An 18,938-nucleotide genomic window follows, 5' to 3' on the forward strand; every position below is an offset into this window, starting at 1 on the left:
CCTCTCAACTGTAAAAAAAACTCTCTCTGCAACCAAGCCTGAAAATGCACTCTGAATAACCCAACATCATAGAGTTCCCTCTATTGATGCTTGTTTTGCCTGATGTATAGTTATTTATCTGCATGTCTTAGAATTTCTTGGAGAATTTCTTACTTATCACCATGGTTTTATATAGTATCTGAGATACAGTAGATACTCAATAAATGCTTGAATTAAATTTGTTCATGTAGTTTGGACTCAGTTTTTTTCCTATGTAAATCTACCCAGGTAGTATTAACTAGCTCCTGCTATGCCCAGTTCCCCAATAGTAACTCTCTCTCCTCTGAATTTCTAAACTACTTACACTGCTTTTCTCAGCAACATCTTTCTATTCTTCTAAGAATACTTCACTGTGTTCTTGGAAGCACATACATATCACATATAGGGATTTGTTGATAAAACTCTTTTTATTTATTCCTTATCCATCAAAGTTGTAACCATAATTAAACTGTAATAAGATATGTCAACAACATGTTATTTGAAGCATCAATCCAACAACCATTCACTAATTCCTTAGGATTAAATATGAGATACCTAAATACAAACTCTAAAAAAAACCCACTACAAATTGTGGTCAAAAGAAGTATTAGTGAGCTATAAGGACAATACACTTATCCTTCAGGAAAGCACACTGAGCCCATGACGACAATTTCTGAATGAGGGAAAAAAAAAAAAGACATCTGACATAATGCACAATGTGTGTGCGTGTTTGTAGAATTCCATAACTGTTCATCTGTCAGGATCTGAGATATCTCCAAGGAGCATTTCTCTTTCTTTTTAAACTGAAAATGTTCCATCCTAAAATTTATATGGAATTCCAACGACCTTGAATAGCCAAAACAATCTTGAAAAAGAAGAATGAAGATGGAGGTCTCACCCTTCCTGATCTCAAAATGTACTACAAAGCTATAGTAATCAAAACAATGTAGTACTGGCTTAAGAACAGACATATAGGCCAATGGAACAGAACAGAAAGCCCTGAAATAAACCCTCACATGTAGGGCCAGGTGATTTTCAACAAGTGTGCCAAGACTATTCAATGGGGAAAGGATAATCTTTTTTTAACAAATGGTGTTGAGAAACCTGGATATCTGCATGCAAAAGAATCTGCATGCAAAAGAAGCTGGATCCTTCCCTTATACCATATACAAAAATTAACTCAAAATGGATCAAAGACCTAAATGTAAGAGCTAAAACTATAAAACTACTACAAGAAAACATAGGGGAAAATCTTTATGACACTGGATTTGGCAATGATACCTTGATTCTGACATAAAAAGCACAAGCAAAACAACAAATAAATTGGACTACGTTAAAATGAAAAACTTCTGCTCATCAAAGATCACAATCAACAGAGTGAAAAGGCAACCTATGGAATGGGAGAAAAAATTTTCAAATCATGTATCTGATGAGGAGTTAATATCTAGAATAAATAAAGAATTCCTACAACTCAGCAACAAAACAACCAGATTAAAAAAGACATCTCTCCAAAGAAGTTATATAAATGGCCAATTTTCACATGAAAAGATGCTCAACATCATAATCATCAGAGAAAAGAAAATCAAAACCACAATGAGATACCACCTAACACCCAATAAGATGGCCACTATCAAAAAAAAAAAAAAAAAAAAGAAATGTTAGCTAGATTGTGGAGAAACTGGAACCCTTATCCACTGTTGGTAGGAATATAATATGGTGCACCTGCTATGGAAAACATGGTTGTTCCTCAAAAAATTAAAAATAGATTACCATATGACTCAGCAATTCCACTTCTGGTATATACGGAAAAGAACTGAGAATAGAGTCTCAAACAGACATTTGTATACCCATGTTCAAGTAGCATTGTTCACAACAGTCAAAAAGTGGAAGCAACCCAAGTGTCCCTCAAGAGATGAATGGATTAACATATAATGGAATATCATTCAGCTTTAAAAAGGAAGGCAATTCTGACACAAGCTACAACATGGATGAACTTTGGAAACATTATGTAAATGAACTAAGCCAGTAATGAAAAGACAAATAATTAATGAGTCTATTTTTATAAGGTACATAGTGTAGTTAAACTCTGAGACAGAAAATAGAATGATAGTTGCCAGGAGCTAGGGGGAAGAGAGAATAGGGGTGTTATTTGTTAATGGGTACAGAGTTTGTTTTGCAAGATATAAAAAGTTTTGGAGACAGATGTAGTGATGGTTGTACAATAATGTGAATATACGTAATGCCACTGAACTGTACACTTAAAAATAGTTTAAAAGGTGGATTTTATGTTATATTTCACTGCAGTTAAAAAATTAACTAGTGTGATAAGAAATGTATTTGAATTATTTAGAATACCACTTAAAGCCATTTTGTCTTTAGGATTGTTGTGGTCCTGTCACTTGGAAATTCACTTTCACTAAATCCATAGAATCTCATTTTATGCCAACAAAATAGCATTATATCAAAAGTAGAAGTTATGTGCCTGAATTTAGCCTGGATTCTTGAGTAGGCTGATTTAATTTTTGCAACCTGTTCTAAAATAATTACTACTGCAATCTAGTGGCTAACACATCATTTAGGTGCACACGCACACAAAAAAGTTGAGTAAATGAGGAACACATGAACACAACTAAACAGGCCTAGATATTTTTTCTGACTGTACCAAATATAGTGATGTGATGCACTTGAGGACAGAAAAAGCTCTACATTTGCTATATTAATTGGAACATGACATTGAATTAATATTCAGCAAGGAAAGCTCCATGTAGATGAACCAAAAGTAACACATAAAAAACTATTATAGTGGGAACAAAACTCCTTTCTTTTTTTTTTTTTAACATTTTTTATTGATTTATAATCATTTTACAATGTTGTGTCAAAACTCCTTTCTAAAAAGATTTCAGGAGATATTTCTAACTACATGAACACACTGAATAGTTACCAGTTTCCAACTGGAAGAAACCACCAGAATAGCTGAATATGCTAAATCTAAAATAAACATCCAGTAACAGTGGAATTATGAACTCTATTGACTTGGCATTCCACACAATGTCAATCACTAATGAGGGCTGCTGGGAGTAACTCAGCACATAGAACCACATTTTACAAAGGTGGCCCTAGGCAAGTTCTAAATAACTGTTGTCAGTTGTGCAGAGGAAAAGTTGGCTCACAAAATATTTAGCAGTGCAGGTTGGTGGGAGAGTTAATGTGGGGAGCTTTAGGACTGGATGGGATGGATGACAACCTACTCAGTTTCTCATACAGGCTTCTAAAGACAGCATACCCACAACCGTTCTCCTCTTTATTCTGGCTGGAAAAGCCCAAATGTTCTTCAGTTATCCAGCCTTCACCATAAGGCCATGTGCTAGGAAAGGTGACTCCTCCTGCAGGTATAAATCTGGGATAAACCCTACATGATTCCTCTGAAATCATCATGGTAATCTCATTTCAGGAGCCAGTGGCAATGGAATCATGTCATACTGGAGATCTTCAGTAGAGACTTGTTCAGAGGTCTTGTGCTCTACTAAAGAAGTCTGAAGGATAAAAGCTTCTCAGGATCAAGGCCAAAAGCCTACAGGAGACAAGCAAAAGTGCAGAGGGAACTCTCTCTGGTTGCTCATAGCTCTACTTTTATCACCCTTTCCATTAACTAAGATTCTTCAGCAGCAAGCAATAGAATGAATTTAGGCCAACTTAAGCAAAAGGTAATTTATTAGAGGGATATTAGGATCTCACAAAACACAGGCAGACTATACGATCAGACAATTAGACTTGGAACAGACAGGAACTAAGAGACCTCCAGAGAGGACAAGGAAGAAGGATGCAGAATGATGTCATAGCAGGAACCTCTGATCAAGGCCCTGTGGCTCCATGAATAAACACCATACATATAAAGTCACTCACATTACCCGCTTCCTGTTCTAAACCTAAGGTATTGTATTGCCCAAATCTGGGTTGCATGACCACCCACTGGCCACACCTTGGCAGTGAGAGAAAGATGCAGTTCCTTCAGTGTCCACAGATGAAGACAGGCATCTAGATTTACTGGTTTCATTACTCCACCATACCACATACAGTGTGTGTGTGTGTGTGTGTGTGTGTGTGTGTGTGTGTGTGTGTGTGTGTGTGTGTGTGTGTGTGTGTGTGTGTGTGTGTGTGTGTGTGTGTGTTTGGGGGATGGGGGTCTACCAAAGGAAACAGGCATTCTACAGGGAAAGGAGTAAAAATATTGACCCACAAAAAAAAAAAAAAGGAAAAGAAAAAAATCCCCTATCACCCTTGTGACCATCACAATTAGCTGCTTCTCAGTTCCAAAAGAAGTGAAACAAATATAGCCATAATTCCCACAAGAAGTAAAGAAATAATAATTACCAATTCTGTTTATGAAATAATAAAGTTGGTTTTCAAGGATACTTTACAATTCACACAAGAAAGATGGGTTTGTTGTTTGACAGCAATACTTTAGCTGACTGACTGAATTCACTCATTTCATAAATGGCCCTGTGAAATTCTAGTCACTTTAGACTACCTAGCTACAACCACTCTCCAAAGAGGAAAATTTATGGTTGCTCTAGATATTCAAAAGAACGTGCCATAGCCTTTCAAGAGGATTCCAGACATGTAGGACCCAATGGAGTCATAACTGGATTAAATGTACAGCTTCCCAAGGTTACCAGAGTCTCGTTCTGTACAAGGGAACAATGCTTCTTATTTGGATGTATGAATTCCAATGTCTTTGACAAAAGATCCCAAAGCACAAAACACTCCGACTCCACCTTGTTCTTGAACTAAAAGTCTTATAAATTCTACTTACGAATATAAAATTAATAACTACAATTACTATTTGAAGTGGACAGTACAGGAAACAAGTAATGAGCAGAAGTCAGCATCTCAGAGCACTTGAGAGACATATGGATCAACCATGTGGTCCAGCTAAACAGAGAAACCGAAGAGCCTCAAAATCACGGGAGAGTCTCTACCTCCTACAGCTCCTAGTAGGGTTCAGTGCTGATGAGAGGCCTCTTCGTCAAGACTTCTTGTCATATATGCCATGGACAATATCTGATTATGCACTTGACAGGGGGCATTGCATTCTATAATGGTCCATGACAGTGAGGAAGGTGCTTCCCTACAGAAATCAAGTCAAATGACATACACAGCTTTATTCATCCAATGGTATTTTCCTAGAGGACTGCTTTTCTCCTGGAAGTAAATGTTCAGTTATGTTGGACATAACATCCAAATCCAGAAACCTCTGGGTTTCTGTACATACTATGACTTTGCTTACTTTTCTTATCCTTCAGGTCTGAGCTGAAGCATATTTCCCATAGGCTGCAAAGACTAGGTCAGGCATGTCTCCCACATGTTCCTACAGTATCACAGCACTCACACCACTGGATAAGGTACCAGACTGTTTTACTCTTAGCCTCTTCCTGTAGGGGAGAGATCGTGTTCTCTGCGTCACTCACCCCACCAGTACAAACAGGCACTTGGCAAACACTTGCTGAATAAATGTATGAATATGTCTTTATGAAAGCCAAACTCATACTTGTTTCCACAATCTTTTCTTCCCTCCTTTTTAAAAGGATATTAAATAGATATAAAGAATCAAGAGCACAGTAAGGATTCTAAAAACAGGCATTCAATTTGCTTATTCAGATGGACTTACTCTGACATTCACATTAATTTCAAATCAGCATCATCTTTTAGGGACACAGAGCCAGAGGATTATAGGCCACATTATGGTTTTAATTACAAAAACAAGACGTGTTCAATGGCTACAGTAAGGTGGATCCCATGCAGAGTCGACTCTCACTCAGTAGGGCTTGACAGCTAGCACTAAATCTCTGCAAGGGTTTCAGTTTCATTTGGCCTCCTTTAGCCCCAGGAGTTTTTAACAGTACACATTCTCCACATGTAATTAAGTAATGGAGAGTGAGTTGTTACACATGACATTTAATTTTCGATAGTGGAGGAAGGTATGACAAGAGCTGCAGACAAGATCATTAATTTCCTTGGATCCCTGTACTGACAAACAGAGCAATTCATTCTGCATCATATTAATACAGCTCTCCTCTCATGCTTAAATTGGAGTGCTTGTGTACCGGGGATGATGCTGAACGGGAAAACCCACAGGAGTGAATGTGTGGCACACAGTAAGAACCCAGGTCATAATACTCATCTTGATGATCCAGAGTAGAATAATTTAGTATCCCAATGTCCATATGTGCCATGGGGCACAATTACAAGATTATAGAATTGTCTGAAATCTAACAGTATTGGGGGGGAGGGAAGAGCAAAAAGTGATTATGTAAGTCATGTGTACGCAGCAGCAACGCGTTAATTTTCCTGAATGACTCACAGACCTCTTGTGGATTACAGATCAATTAGCATATGAATAAATACAAGTGTTAAAAGAATATGACAAGGACATGATCACACAAATGTACATCAATACAGACTAAAGGCCCTAGTTAATTAAAATGTTGCCTGCAGCATATTTTAACAGCTTTCTGTGATTACTTTACTGCTAATCATACTCCCAAACCTGTGGCCAGTTCCCATTTTTATCTCAGTTGTCAATAAATTTGAAAAAGAGCTGCTCAGGCATAAAAGCCAAAATTTTCTGTATAACGGACATGCACAGGGAATCAATAATTTCAACTAAGGGAGGAAATATTGCCAAATAGAAGCTCTAACTAAAGAAATACTATTTATAAAAATCAGTTTTTAAAGCAACATTATATAACGCAAAGCAGGTTATGCAGTTTTAAAGAAAAGTATAATTGCATCTGCTGTGCTGGATGATTTAAGTGTTAACTTCCTGAAACTTGGTAACAAATCAATATTTAACTGTTTAAGGATTTGGTTCCAAAATAGGCAAAATTAGGGTTTCTGTAATAATAGTTTGTAAGAGGTAATATGTAAGCCATGATGGAAAGATGTACCGAAATGAGTAATGAACTAGACAATCTGCCTGAAGAGGAGAAGATGATGTGCTGGGTAGCACCTGAAATGCATAGGTTACCACACATGAACAGGACACCAATCTACCATTCTACCCCGACTGGTGATGTGCAGAACTGACAAGCAACAAAATATTTTCTTTTTTTATTTCCTTAAGTGCTTTAAATTCTGACTCTATTTGATATTACTTACCTCAGTAGAATCTATTATAATATATTTTATTGACATGGGGATTAATCCATGTTAATTAGATTTATCTTTATCCATTCCTTAATTAAACAGTGTTCTACTCCTTGCTAGAATATCAGGTCATCATTTGAAAAAAGAAGAAGACAAAGCAGCAGCAGCAGCAGCAGACAGGGAATGAAAAGACATGTTTTAGGCAGGCTGTGTCTACGTCTCCTCATCTAACCTTCACCAGAAATGGTTTTACATAATGTCTGTAGCTATCTCTTCCAGTGCTTAATCATTACATTAATGAAAGCATTCTTAGACTGTGAATGTGCTTCATCCAAAAAAAGATTCAAGATTCTGGAATTAGACAAAGTATATCTGAGAAGTGGTTCTTTTTCCCCCTCCTCTTTCCTTCTCTCTGACTACTTCTTTCCTTTTCTTTGACCTCTGTCCTCCCTCCCTCCCTGCCTTTTTCTGCCATCATCATCATCACCATCATCTTCATCATCTTCATCACCACGGCAGCCAGCATTCTTGAGTCTACACTGCCGGGCAATTTATGAGATACCTATGTCATCCTGATACGACAGCTAAGGAACCTGAGCAAGCTCACACAGTTGGGGTATCACAGAGTGTGCTTCAAGCCCAGGCAGGGGGAATCCATGGTTTCTTTCTTTTAATCACTAAGCCTTAGAGTCTGGTCTTGCTTTAGAAAAGGATTCATCACTTTAGGTAAGAGTTCTCAGTCAAGTGAGTAGCTCCCTTATGGAAACTGAAGCATTAATTAATTAGTACAATGCTGGCACACAGATTATCATATGCATATCTGTTGAATCAAACAAAAGTTGTGAGCAGCATGTACATCTCTCCTGAGTCAATTCAAGCTCACTCTCCTTTAGACAGTATGAATGTGGATATAACAAGAGATTGTTTGGAATCACATCTGTATCTTTTTTCTCCCTATAAAAGAAGATACAAAAAAAGTAGTGGGGAGAGGGGCTAAAGTATGAGGAATTTTGTAAAATAATGAGTTTTATATCTATATTCATTTTTGAATTCACAAAGTAAGTCAAACTATCTTACTATGACTGTTGCCTTTGGAGAATAAATAATCTGGATTGTTCAGTAGGAGCTGAAAGGAAATTTATTCAATAAAGCTCTCTGAATGCCCACCAGGTGCTGGGCACTATAATTATGACCATGCAAGAAAGGTTCATAATTAGGTGACGTATTTTGAATGTAGCCTGATACTTCTAAATCGCTTAAAATCACTTCCAGTAAATAAGTATTCAACAGCATCCTCCATTATGCTTACACCATTAATTTACTGAACAAATTTCTTCTCTTGATTCTGATCCCTTCTTGATTGTTCTGATCCCTTTGAACAAACAAAATTGAAACCACCAGACACTAAATTAATGGGGTCTTATTACTATTATTAAAATTCTATTCAGCTGCCTCTTCTATATCCTAAATAATTTCAGATCATTTAACCTTTCTTTCTTGAAGGAGGGGGGTTCTATTTTCCAAGTACTTAATTGTATTAAACAATTTCCTTCGCATCCTGTTCAATTTGCTTTTTGCTCTCTTTAAAATGGGATGACCCAGCAGCAGTGAAGGACCCCACAAATGCTGAAGAGGTCACAGTACCATTAATAGCATCCCTGGCAGCAGCCCGCACCGCCATGGGCCAAGCACTCATGTGCAGACACTGCGGACAGCTTTACGTCTTCTTGTGTAATCCTCACACAACTTTACACAAAGTTCTCAAGCCTAAATGGCTTAACGTCTTTACTTGTATGGACTTCTACCGATGGACATCTTAAATTTGCGAGCAACTGACCTTTCCTCAAGTCTGTTCATGTTTTCATCATTGAACTCTAATTTTGTAACTGCTGGCAGCAGACAGGGCTGAGAAACCTCAAAGAAGAGACTGGTGTCTAACAGAGGACTTTAAGGTGAGTAAGCCAGAGGAGGCTGTCCTAGAACACAAAGACACATGAGAAGGAGGAAGGTCTCTCCCCCCTAGAAACAAGAGCAGAGAAGATTGGAAAGCCTGAAAGTGCTACTGAGCGGGAGAGAAGAACATCAGCGTTGGGCTTCTTCAGGAGCAAAGCAGCACCGCCTGTGAGGCTGAAGCGGTGGCAGGGGAGGAATACTTCAAGCACCTACATTAGTGCCCACATCCGGACATAAAACTCCCCCTATATCCCAGCCATCTCCTGGGAGCGGACAGGTCTCACTGACTGTAACTACTGAGAAGGGGAAGAATAACCATGATCATCACCATCACAAAAGACCATCAAACACTTTCTTCAAGCCTTTACTCCATGCTCAACACTGTGGTATTTCTAATTTTTGAAAAATCACAATGAATGAGGTAAGTGCTTTATTAGCCTCATTTTACAGATAATAACTGAGGCCAGAAGGAAAAAAAAAAGTGTGACAATTAACGTACATGGTTAGTTACAGCACCTAAAAATAATACAGATTTATCTGATATTTCAGTCTAATAACAGGGAATCAAACCTCATTCCATTGCTCATGAGGCCACCACCAAAGAGGAGTCCCAATTCTGACTCACTCATGCCACACAGGCTCATTCTGCCAGCAGATGAGGTATGGGTAAATGTGGGGACCCGAATGGACCACATGACCCCAGAGAGCAGAGCTCACGTCTCCTCCGCTCTGTATTTCTCACCAGCACTCTTAACATGAGGCTTCTCAACTTTCCTGGGTTCTTTTTTCCTGCATATTCTTTGATGAAGGCATGAATGAGTCAGCAAATGTACCAAATGATGATGACAGGAGGAGGAGACGCTAGAGTGTTCTATTACATTTATAAAAGGAAAATCAGATCATTAGGAAGGGAAGAATGTTTAAAAGTGGAAGTACAAGCACAAGCCACAACTACCAGTTCTATCACGTGAAACGTAAATAACAAGAACACTTCATAATCAAAACAATCTGTACTTTTCTTAAAGTGACAGTTACAAAAGGAAAACATATTGTTAGAATACAGTGATTTTGTTAAACAAACCAAAGATAAACGTCTTATACAAATAATAACATCTCCAGAAGAGATCTTAGGTTTTAGGAAGCCAGATTTATCTATCTTACCTGATGAAAACCAGCTTGACCTTTGACGGGGCAGTCTTAATAATGGCAGATGCATTTTGGTGACTTCGTCCATAGAGGATCTGATTGTTTATCTGTGTGCGAAAAAAGAAAATGCACTTGTAAAATTGCAGTATGTCTATTTTGTATGAAAATATATATGTACATATTTATACATGTATACAAGTATATGTGTATATACTAGGAATTAAACTATGAAGTCCATTCATTTTTAAGTGGACAGATGAAGGACTCTTTTGGTGCTAAAAGTCTTAGCATTCTTTATAGTATGGATTCAAACACTAATTCTAAGCAGCTACTAAAATCTCCTCAGTTTTGAACGCAGTTAATAGAGAACATACAGTTTCTAACCCTTTTGCTAAACTCAAAGAGCAGTAGTTGAGCTAGATGCAAAAACTTTATGATGGATACTTCATTTCCTACAGCTTTTCCAGATTCCTAAAAAATGTAGAAAACAGACCAAACTGTGGTATTCATCAGCGCTCTGGAGGGCCCATTAAACTTGATCCTGTAAACGTGTCAAGGCCATTACAAAGCATAAATTTTGTTACTCCAGAGGACATAAATATTATATCCTTGTTTTAAGTCAAATATTAGATCTACTGCATAGAAACATTTTACTGTACCCAATCAATGAGGCATGTACTCTTATCCAGAATGTGGTGGGATTTATAGCTTGATTGAATTCACCTCAGTATGATCTGAAAACTTTCATATTCTAAAGTTTTTCCCTCCAGACTTCCCCACTGCTAAACTATGATGATAGCCACAATCAATCTTTTATTTCATTTCAGCCATTTGATAATAGCTCACACAGTTTTGGCTTTTCTCCTCTTGTGTCTTCAGTAAGTAATGATCTATGTTATACTGTCCCTATTTAACTAAGGTCTTGATAATTTCCATTATTTAATGGATAGTATCGTACACATATAAGGAATAGTAAAAAGGAATTTATGCTTTTTGTAGTTAGCATCTAATTTATCTATATTTTGTGGGGAGGGTAATTAGATTTATTTGTTTATTTTTAAATGGAGGTACTGGGGAATGAACCCAGGACCTTGTGCATGCTGAGCATGAGCTCTACCACTGAGCTATACCCTATCCCCTAATTTGACTATCTTTGATGTCTCTCAACATTTGCATTTGAAGACACACCTGAAAAAGGTTTCATTTTTGTCATAACAGCTATAATGAGAAAGTATATGGAAATGAACACTTGAAAGGATGGGATGAAAAAATGTTTTTAACTGTCCAAAATAAAGCTTATCCACCACCTCAAAGTGGTAGAGCTGGAATTCCTATCAGAGGCTGTTGCAAAGACTAATAAATTCAAACTACTGCTTCACCATGCCTCTCATTTTATCAGCTTTTGTTCTTCACCAAGAAAACCAATCTCCTAGAAATCCACTGGTCTCCACACTGTCATTTCTCTGTGCCTCAGTTTCTTCTCTAAGAGGAATCTAAGCACTTATTTCATAAAACTGTTGTGAGAATTAAATGAGATGATGCCTTTAAATTTTATTTACAGTAATCTTGATACCCAAAGGATTTTTAACTTTTATGTATTTTCTGTCTTTTCTGTTAAGATTTGTGCCTTTTTAATATCATGCATTTAAAAATGTGACCACCCTTTGTATGAAATGATGAAGATGGATACATGCCATTATACATTTGTCCAAAACTACAGAATGTACAACTCCAAAGGTGAGTGCTAATGTCAACTACAGACTTTGGGTGACGATGGGTCAATGTTGATTTATCAATTGTAACAAACGCAGCACTCCAGAAGGAGATGTTCATAATGAGGGAGGCTGTGCATGTGTGGGGATACAGGTATATGGGAAATCTCTGTACCTTCCTCTCAATTTTCCTGCTCTTTAAAAAACCAAAAACCAAAAACAGCTTTTTTTTTTTTAAAGTGCCTACCCTCTAGATTATATATTTTCTCCTAATACTTTTTCATGGTTTTACTTTTCTTGTATTTACATCTTCTTACCTAACTTAGTTATAAGGAAAATGGTTAAAATAAGTCAGGTGGTCATTAAGCATACTTGACATAGGAAATGTCCAAAATGTATGGCGTGACAACACCTGGTTACAAAATAGTATGCCTAGCGTGATCACTTTTTTTGCTAACTGTATTTTTCAATCTCTTTAATATATAATTAACTACAAATAAGGATCTTTAAAATCACAATTTTAAAATGAGACGATGCATGGAATATGCTTGATTCACTGCGTGGCACTCAGGTAATCATTTGTGAACACCTTCCACATTGTGGCTGCCCTCTGCTTGCTTAGAGTCCTTCCTAAACCACAGTGGACCTCAAGGAGGATGCACTGTATCACGGAGCCCTGAGTGGAAGCAGTACTTCCATTAATCAACTGCTTTCTCTGTACACTTTCTCTGAGGTGGGCTCCAGCGTTCAAAGTGACTGAAGTTAAAAAAAAAAATTTTTTTTTTGATTAGCAGAAGCTCGAGCATATAGAAAACTGAGCTGTTTCATATTTATGGATATGCCTGTTTTTCAGCTGTGATCCTCCACTTTGATAGAATAGAACCCACGGCACTATTACTCTAAGAGTGAAAAATCACAGCCCAAATGAAGAAAGCAGGTCATTAACTTTAATTTACCTAAGAGTGAATCTAAAGCTACGTCTTTCATGACGCTGTTTCTGAGTATTCAGAGCCCCTGGCAGCAGGAAGGCGAGGCGGCCTGCTTGCTGTTGATGTTTCTCCAGTGCCAACAACTGCGGCATTTAGCGCTACGGCAACTGCTCCCCGCCAGTGCTCAGAGGCCTCTGGAGAGACTGCTACTTAGTGGAAAACTGGGAACAGGATAAGAAACTCAAGATAGAGTGATTTTACTGGATTAAATCTAAAAGGAAAATGCAGATCTCTGCATAAAAAAATCTGTCACAAAGCCTCTTTTCTGGCTTCAGAAAATGACATATTAGCAGCCCCCTGAGTTTCAGGAGAGGAAAATCTCTTTTGTTATTTCCTTAGACCTTACTGCATATGAAACCATTTCAGTATTTAAGTGAAAGGCACATAGCTTCCAACTACATAAGCATTTTTTATATTGCTTCATCTCTAAGGAATCACTCAGGAAGTAATCAGAAAGAATATGACGCATTTTATGCACAATTAACCGTAGACTGTCAGTAATCCTATTTCTGAGAAGCTGCTGTTTTCTGAAGGTACTATTGTTTAAACAGCAGATACAGGACATCTTCTAAGTAAAGCACAGACGAGAAAGCAAGCATTTTACCCCACCTGGAAATTTTTCCAGTTAATTCTAATTAATAGTAACTACCAGTTACTGAGTGCTTACTCCGTGCCAAACACTGCAAAGCTCTTTATGCATAGTTTCTCATTTAAATCTCAGAACAACTGGGTGCTATGTACTTTCACCAGATGAAACTGGCACTCCACGAGCTTGAGTAATTTGCCCAAGGTGATTTAGCTATTAGTTTAAAACCTTGTAATTCTAAGGCACACCTAGAGGTCACACACTCTGTGCAGTGTACATAAAACTCCACTGATTTCTAAGGTCATCTTTGTAAAGATGTCTATTAAATAAACTCTGAGCTGGATACCCACCATCTTAGGTCCTGGAGTTCAGAGATACACAAGTCAGAATCAAGCATTTCACCGCAATGCATACAGGAAAGGCCCAATAGTTGACTGTTACGCTTTTGAAATCCCTAATGCAGTATGCAGTTCTGTAAGACTGTACCTTTCTCTTTGTACAAATGCACCCTGAACAATAATATACACTTAACACACTTTTTGTCATTACACAAATAAACATATATTGACCACTTTTTAAATTTTTTTCTGACCCAAGCCAAAGGAAAACAGCTAAAATATTTCATTCTTTTAGAATGTATGGTCATTCAGATTATCTAGAAATTAGGAAAAAAAATATATTTTCTGTTTACTTCCAGTAAACTGAGAAGTAGAGAAACTAAGTGTCTTTCCCAAACTTTCTCCTTTCAAAGGTGACTCAATGATACATGAAAATAATAAATTATTTAGATACGTCTTTATCTTTGAAGCGTCTCATAGTGGTAGGAAGAACTATTCTCAGTCCTGATTTAGTATTCCAAATCCACCCAGATAAACTATTTATTACCTTAAAATCTGAGATGTACAACTCTTCCATTCAAGGGTAATCATATATTCTAAATATTCTGGGACAGTCCAGTTTATACATGTTGTTCCCATCATTAACAGTGCTTCCTCTCAAAAGTAACCCAGTCTGGATAATAAGTATCTTTTACCCACATTTACCCAGCCATGACTCTGGGAAGTGTATTTTATGCCACTCCATCCTGATTTCCAAATTACTAAAGGAGAAATCCAGGCCAGACCGGGGATGTAGCAGAGACTTCGGGGATTTCTGCCAGCACACAACCACTTCTCTTTGCAAGGGATGGTCCTTCAAACCTTCCCACCACAAACACCATCTCTAATGCTGGACAGCCAAGTTAGTGTTGCCTGTCATGCCACTCCAGGCTGAAGCTGGGGGACACATGACACAGGCTGGGACCATCAAGATTCTCTCTTTTGGGTGGTTTAAATTGGGGCTGAGACACAGGTAATGATCGTCTTCTCTAAGCTTCTGTGGGACGGCCATATTTTGCCACATTGATAAAGGGGCAGGAAAAGCCATCACCTGCTGAGCCCCCGAGGCATTCTGATCTTAGGTTCCAGGAGGGACACCCACACCCTTCCAATAAATTCTCCCTTTTGGTTATTTCTGTTCTTTGCCATTGAAAAGTCTCTATCTTTAGAGTATCTGGGGCTCCTAGTTCTAAGTATTAATTTATACATCCAAGTGACTCTATCTCCTAGTCTGCGCTCTCTCAGACACTAAGTAATTTACCCTGGCATTCAAAAGAGAAAAAAAAAGGGCAAAGACGAAGACAAAGGAAAAGAGCTTTCTGTATAAAGGAGCTTTCTATGCTCTTGACCTACAATTCTGGTTTTCATATCTGTGTTTGGCTTCTTCTGATTACTGACAAAAAGAGGCTTTCTGACATCCTCTACGGGGTCAGTAACTTCTGTCTCAGCTCTGGGATCCCTGATCCTAGAATGACACTAATATTTGATCATGAGTAAGCTAGCTCATCTTTTCCTAAGTGCTGAATTTCCAGAGGAATGAAATGTCATTCAGGAGCAACTTACAGCAGTTCTAGATACTGAAGACAATATCCCCAAATAAGAAACATCTGCATTTGTAAAACTTATAAGTCATATTATAATGGGTTTTCATTTTTTTCATCCACATTTCTCCTCATGGGTTGGTTTCTGATACTGCAGTGGGAGAAAAAATACAAAAATAAAAAGTACTGATTTGAGGTAAATCCTCTATATTTAGGTACAAGTGATGGGATACTTTTAAAAAATATATATATTTCTTTAATGGAAGTACTGGGGATTAAACTCAGGACTTGGTGCATGCTAAGCATACACTCTACCCCTGAGCTATACCCTCCCCCCAAAATGGATACTTAGTTGCAATAATTTATAGTTTGTAGAAAATGTAGAATTAGAGTTAATCCAACAAAGATTTAGCAAAAGTAAACGGATATAAATCCTTCTGTTATACTACATAAACTTTTACTATAGAGGTCCTTAATGAGATCTGTTTCAATAAAATTAATTATTCAAAAATACGAAAAGATAGGTTTTCAACTACCCTTAATTTCACATAGTTCAACTGAACATGAATATAAATTTATGCTGGAGACCAGCTCAATTAAATCTATTCAAAAACTTACCAAATTGGAAGTAAAAGTTAATTAACTTAAGCTTGGATTAGAAATATTAATTATACAAAAATTAAAATTTAGTTCAAGTAACAGATTTGCCTGAGGTTTGAATATCATATTAAAATATATTATACTCAACAACACATTCTCTGCTTTACTAAAGTAGGATGATTTATTATGAACAGTGATAAATTATTATTAAAAAACTGAATTGAAATTCAGGTAATTGGAATAGCCAATAATGAAATTTGAGAGTCCCTCTAATTTACTTTTAAATATATCCTAAACTTTATATTTCAAGACATTAGAACCTATAGGTTAACTTCTTTCTTTAATAAGTTATTGACTATAACACATGTACAGAAAAACAAACAAATCGTGTTTATAACTTGATGGGTCCTCCTATAGGTCGAATTTTAATCTAACAATTCCACTTCTTAGAATTTATCCTAAAAAGATTAAAAACCCAGGTGTCAAAATGTCTATCTTGGTTATAATAGAGAAAAAATGGAAAAAACTATATATTCATCCTCAAAAGGTTTACTATATTTTCCACTATATATCGATAAATAGAAAACTGTCATTAAAAGGAGGTGAAAGAGGATGATATAGTTCTAAATCCACTGCCATAAAAAGAGAACACTACTGAGTGAAAAAAATAAATAATAAAATATCATGTAATCTATCACATTATTTTCATTTACATTACAGTTTTTGTCTGAGTCTAAATAAAGCTCTGTGAGTATCTCTACCAAATGCCGACAATGATGGTATCTCTGACTGGTGGGATTTAAGATTATTTCCACTTTATTGTTCTACACTGATATTTTATAACTAGTTTATAACAATATCATTTATAAATGCTTACAACATACAAGGCATATACACCCCACAGGCACACATACACATGCCTTAAATATAGTATTTCATACAAATCAGTATAGGAGTGCATTATTACCTCATTACATAGACCCATAAATTGAGGTTTAATAAGTTTAAGGAATTTGACCAATATATCTAGAAGCCAGTATTTATAGCCAAACCTATCTGAGTCCAAAAGTCTATCCTATTGATAATCAGAAACCATTTCTAAGGGTATTTATCTGGGATGGGGGGCAGGTGGAAAGCCATAGGATAAGTAATTCATTTTTAATCCTATGAAAATTTAAATCCAATTAACAGGGCCTCACAAAATAGAAACCCCAGGCCAAGAAATATCCCAATAAAAGTATAATGGATATGTGTTATATCCATCAATTTATTCACTTATTCAACAGCCATTGTGAAAATGATAAGGATATATAGGAATTTTCATTACCATCATCACCATAGCTACCATGTACTGAGCATCGACTATGTTTCAGATACTCATTCTCTGAAAGTCACTTCATAGAATTACTTTTATTCAGTTAGATATGGTCCCCTCACTCAAGTACCCGGTACTCTAATAAGTGACACAGTCTTGGAAACAAATAATTGCATTGCCGATATGATGGATGTAGGCATAAAGCAAGCGGTGATCATCATTTCTTGAAGACGGGGGTGTTGGTCTTGAGGAGTAGACAGAAGCTGGGCAGACACAGGGTGAACTGAGTGGCAGGAAGGGCTCCAGGACTGGGGAAAAGCACATGAAGAGATATGGAGGTAGGAAACTGTAGGTCTCTTTCTAGGAACCACAGGTATGGCTTTGGGGGGGTGGGGTATGGGCTAACAGAATAGAGGTAACCAGGTCCTGTTCAAAGAAGACTTTGTAGAATATTTTCCCTTCTAAAAATTTTAGGAACCAGCCTCCATGAAGAATGACCTTCACTTTCCAAACCACTGCCTTCAGTTTTGCAGATGGAAAAACTGAAGGGTACGAAAGGGGCACCAAGGCTGGGATGGAACAGGGAAGATGACTGAAACTCACGTGAAAACACAGTTTCACTATACTGAAAAACATTTTCTGAATAAATGACCACGTTAATTTTTCCCCCAAAATACAAAATAATGTACATCAAGTTCCAATAAATTAATAGTTTGCAAAGGAGCAGGTTTTAAGGACTAAGTTTAATAAATACAGTGCTGAAAGGAGGTCTTCTGCAAATCTAATTTAATCTATTTTTTGTGAAGTACAATGTTCCCAAAGGAACACATTCATTTACAAGGCTTAAGTGTGAGAGATTTATTTTCTCTCAAACAAAATAAATTAAATTGAAATATATTCTGAAGGCAAAGTAATAGTATGTAGCTCATATCTCTCTATATTTGACATACTAAGAAAAGAGTAAGATACTCCTTTGAATCCTAAACTCTGATGTGACAATATTGAAAAATATTCACTTGAAGAAAGCGAGCAGAGAAATATGGTTATGTATTGCTCTGATTTTTAATGTTTCTGTGGAAGCTGTTCCAATTGCTATAGGTTGGTTCACATGACCAAATGAAGTAGGTGTCTGTAGATAACTTCCTATTACCTGCCAGGCATAGGAAGGAATAAGTGAGTGGAGACAGAAGCACAATCTATCTCTTAACAGCTCATTAATATCGCAGAGGAATCATGCTTTTGTAGGAGGCTGAGGCATTACAGCCTACCTCTATTAACAGTATTGTTCGTCACATAAGTAAAGAGGACGCAGGTGAACAGTGACCTGGAATTCTTTCTTCCCAGAACACTGGTACAGTGCTACAAGTCAAGACTTCCCCCAAACTAGTAACGCCTAGCTTAATAGTTGCTTGTTTCATTCAAATGATCTGATTAGCACTCCACTCGGTTTCTTCTGTTACTAGAATATTTTTCTCTTACCTTCAAAACATTTTCCTTGCTACTTCTACAGACACAACCACAAACCCAATGAATCACCAAAGGACTTTACGAAAGT

At 37.0% G+C, this 18,938-nt stretch overlaps 1 protein-coding gene across 4 annotated transcripts in view; it reads right to left on the reverse strand.

Annotated features, from left to right (window-relative positions):
* PATJ (PATJ crumbs cell polarity complex component) overlaps positions 1-18,938 on the reverse strand; it is a 291,022-nt gene that overhangs the window by 99,549 nt on the left and 172,535 nt on the right. For all 4 annotated transcript variants that reach the window (XM_064493517.1, XM_031465257.2, XM_064493518.1 and 1 more), the window contains one exon: positions 10,279-10,370. In XM_064493517.1, coding sequence (XP_064349587.1) covers positions 10,279-10,370 — 92 coding nt within the window. The remainder of the gene's footprint in view (positions 1-10,278; positions 10,371-18,938) is intronic.

This window comes from Camelus dromedarius, chromosome 14 (genome assembly GCF_036321535.1).
Source record: "Camelus dromedarius isolate mCamDro1 chromosome 14, mCamDro1.pat, whole genome shotgun sequence".
NCBI lineage: Eukaryota > Metazoa > Chordata > Mammalia > Artiodactyla > Camelidae > Camelus > Camelus dromedarius.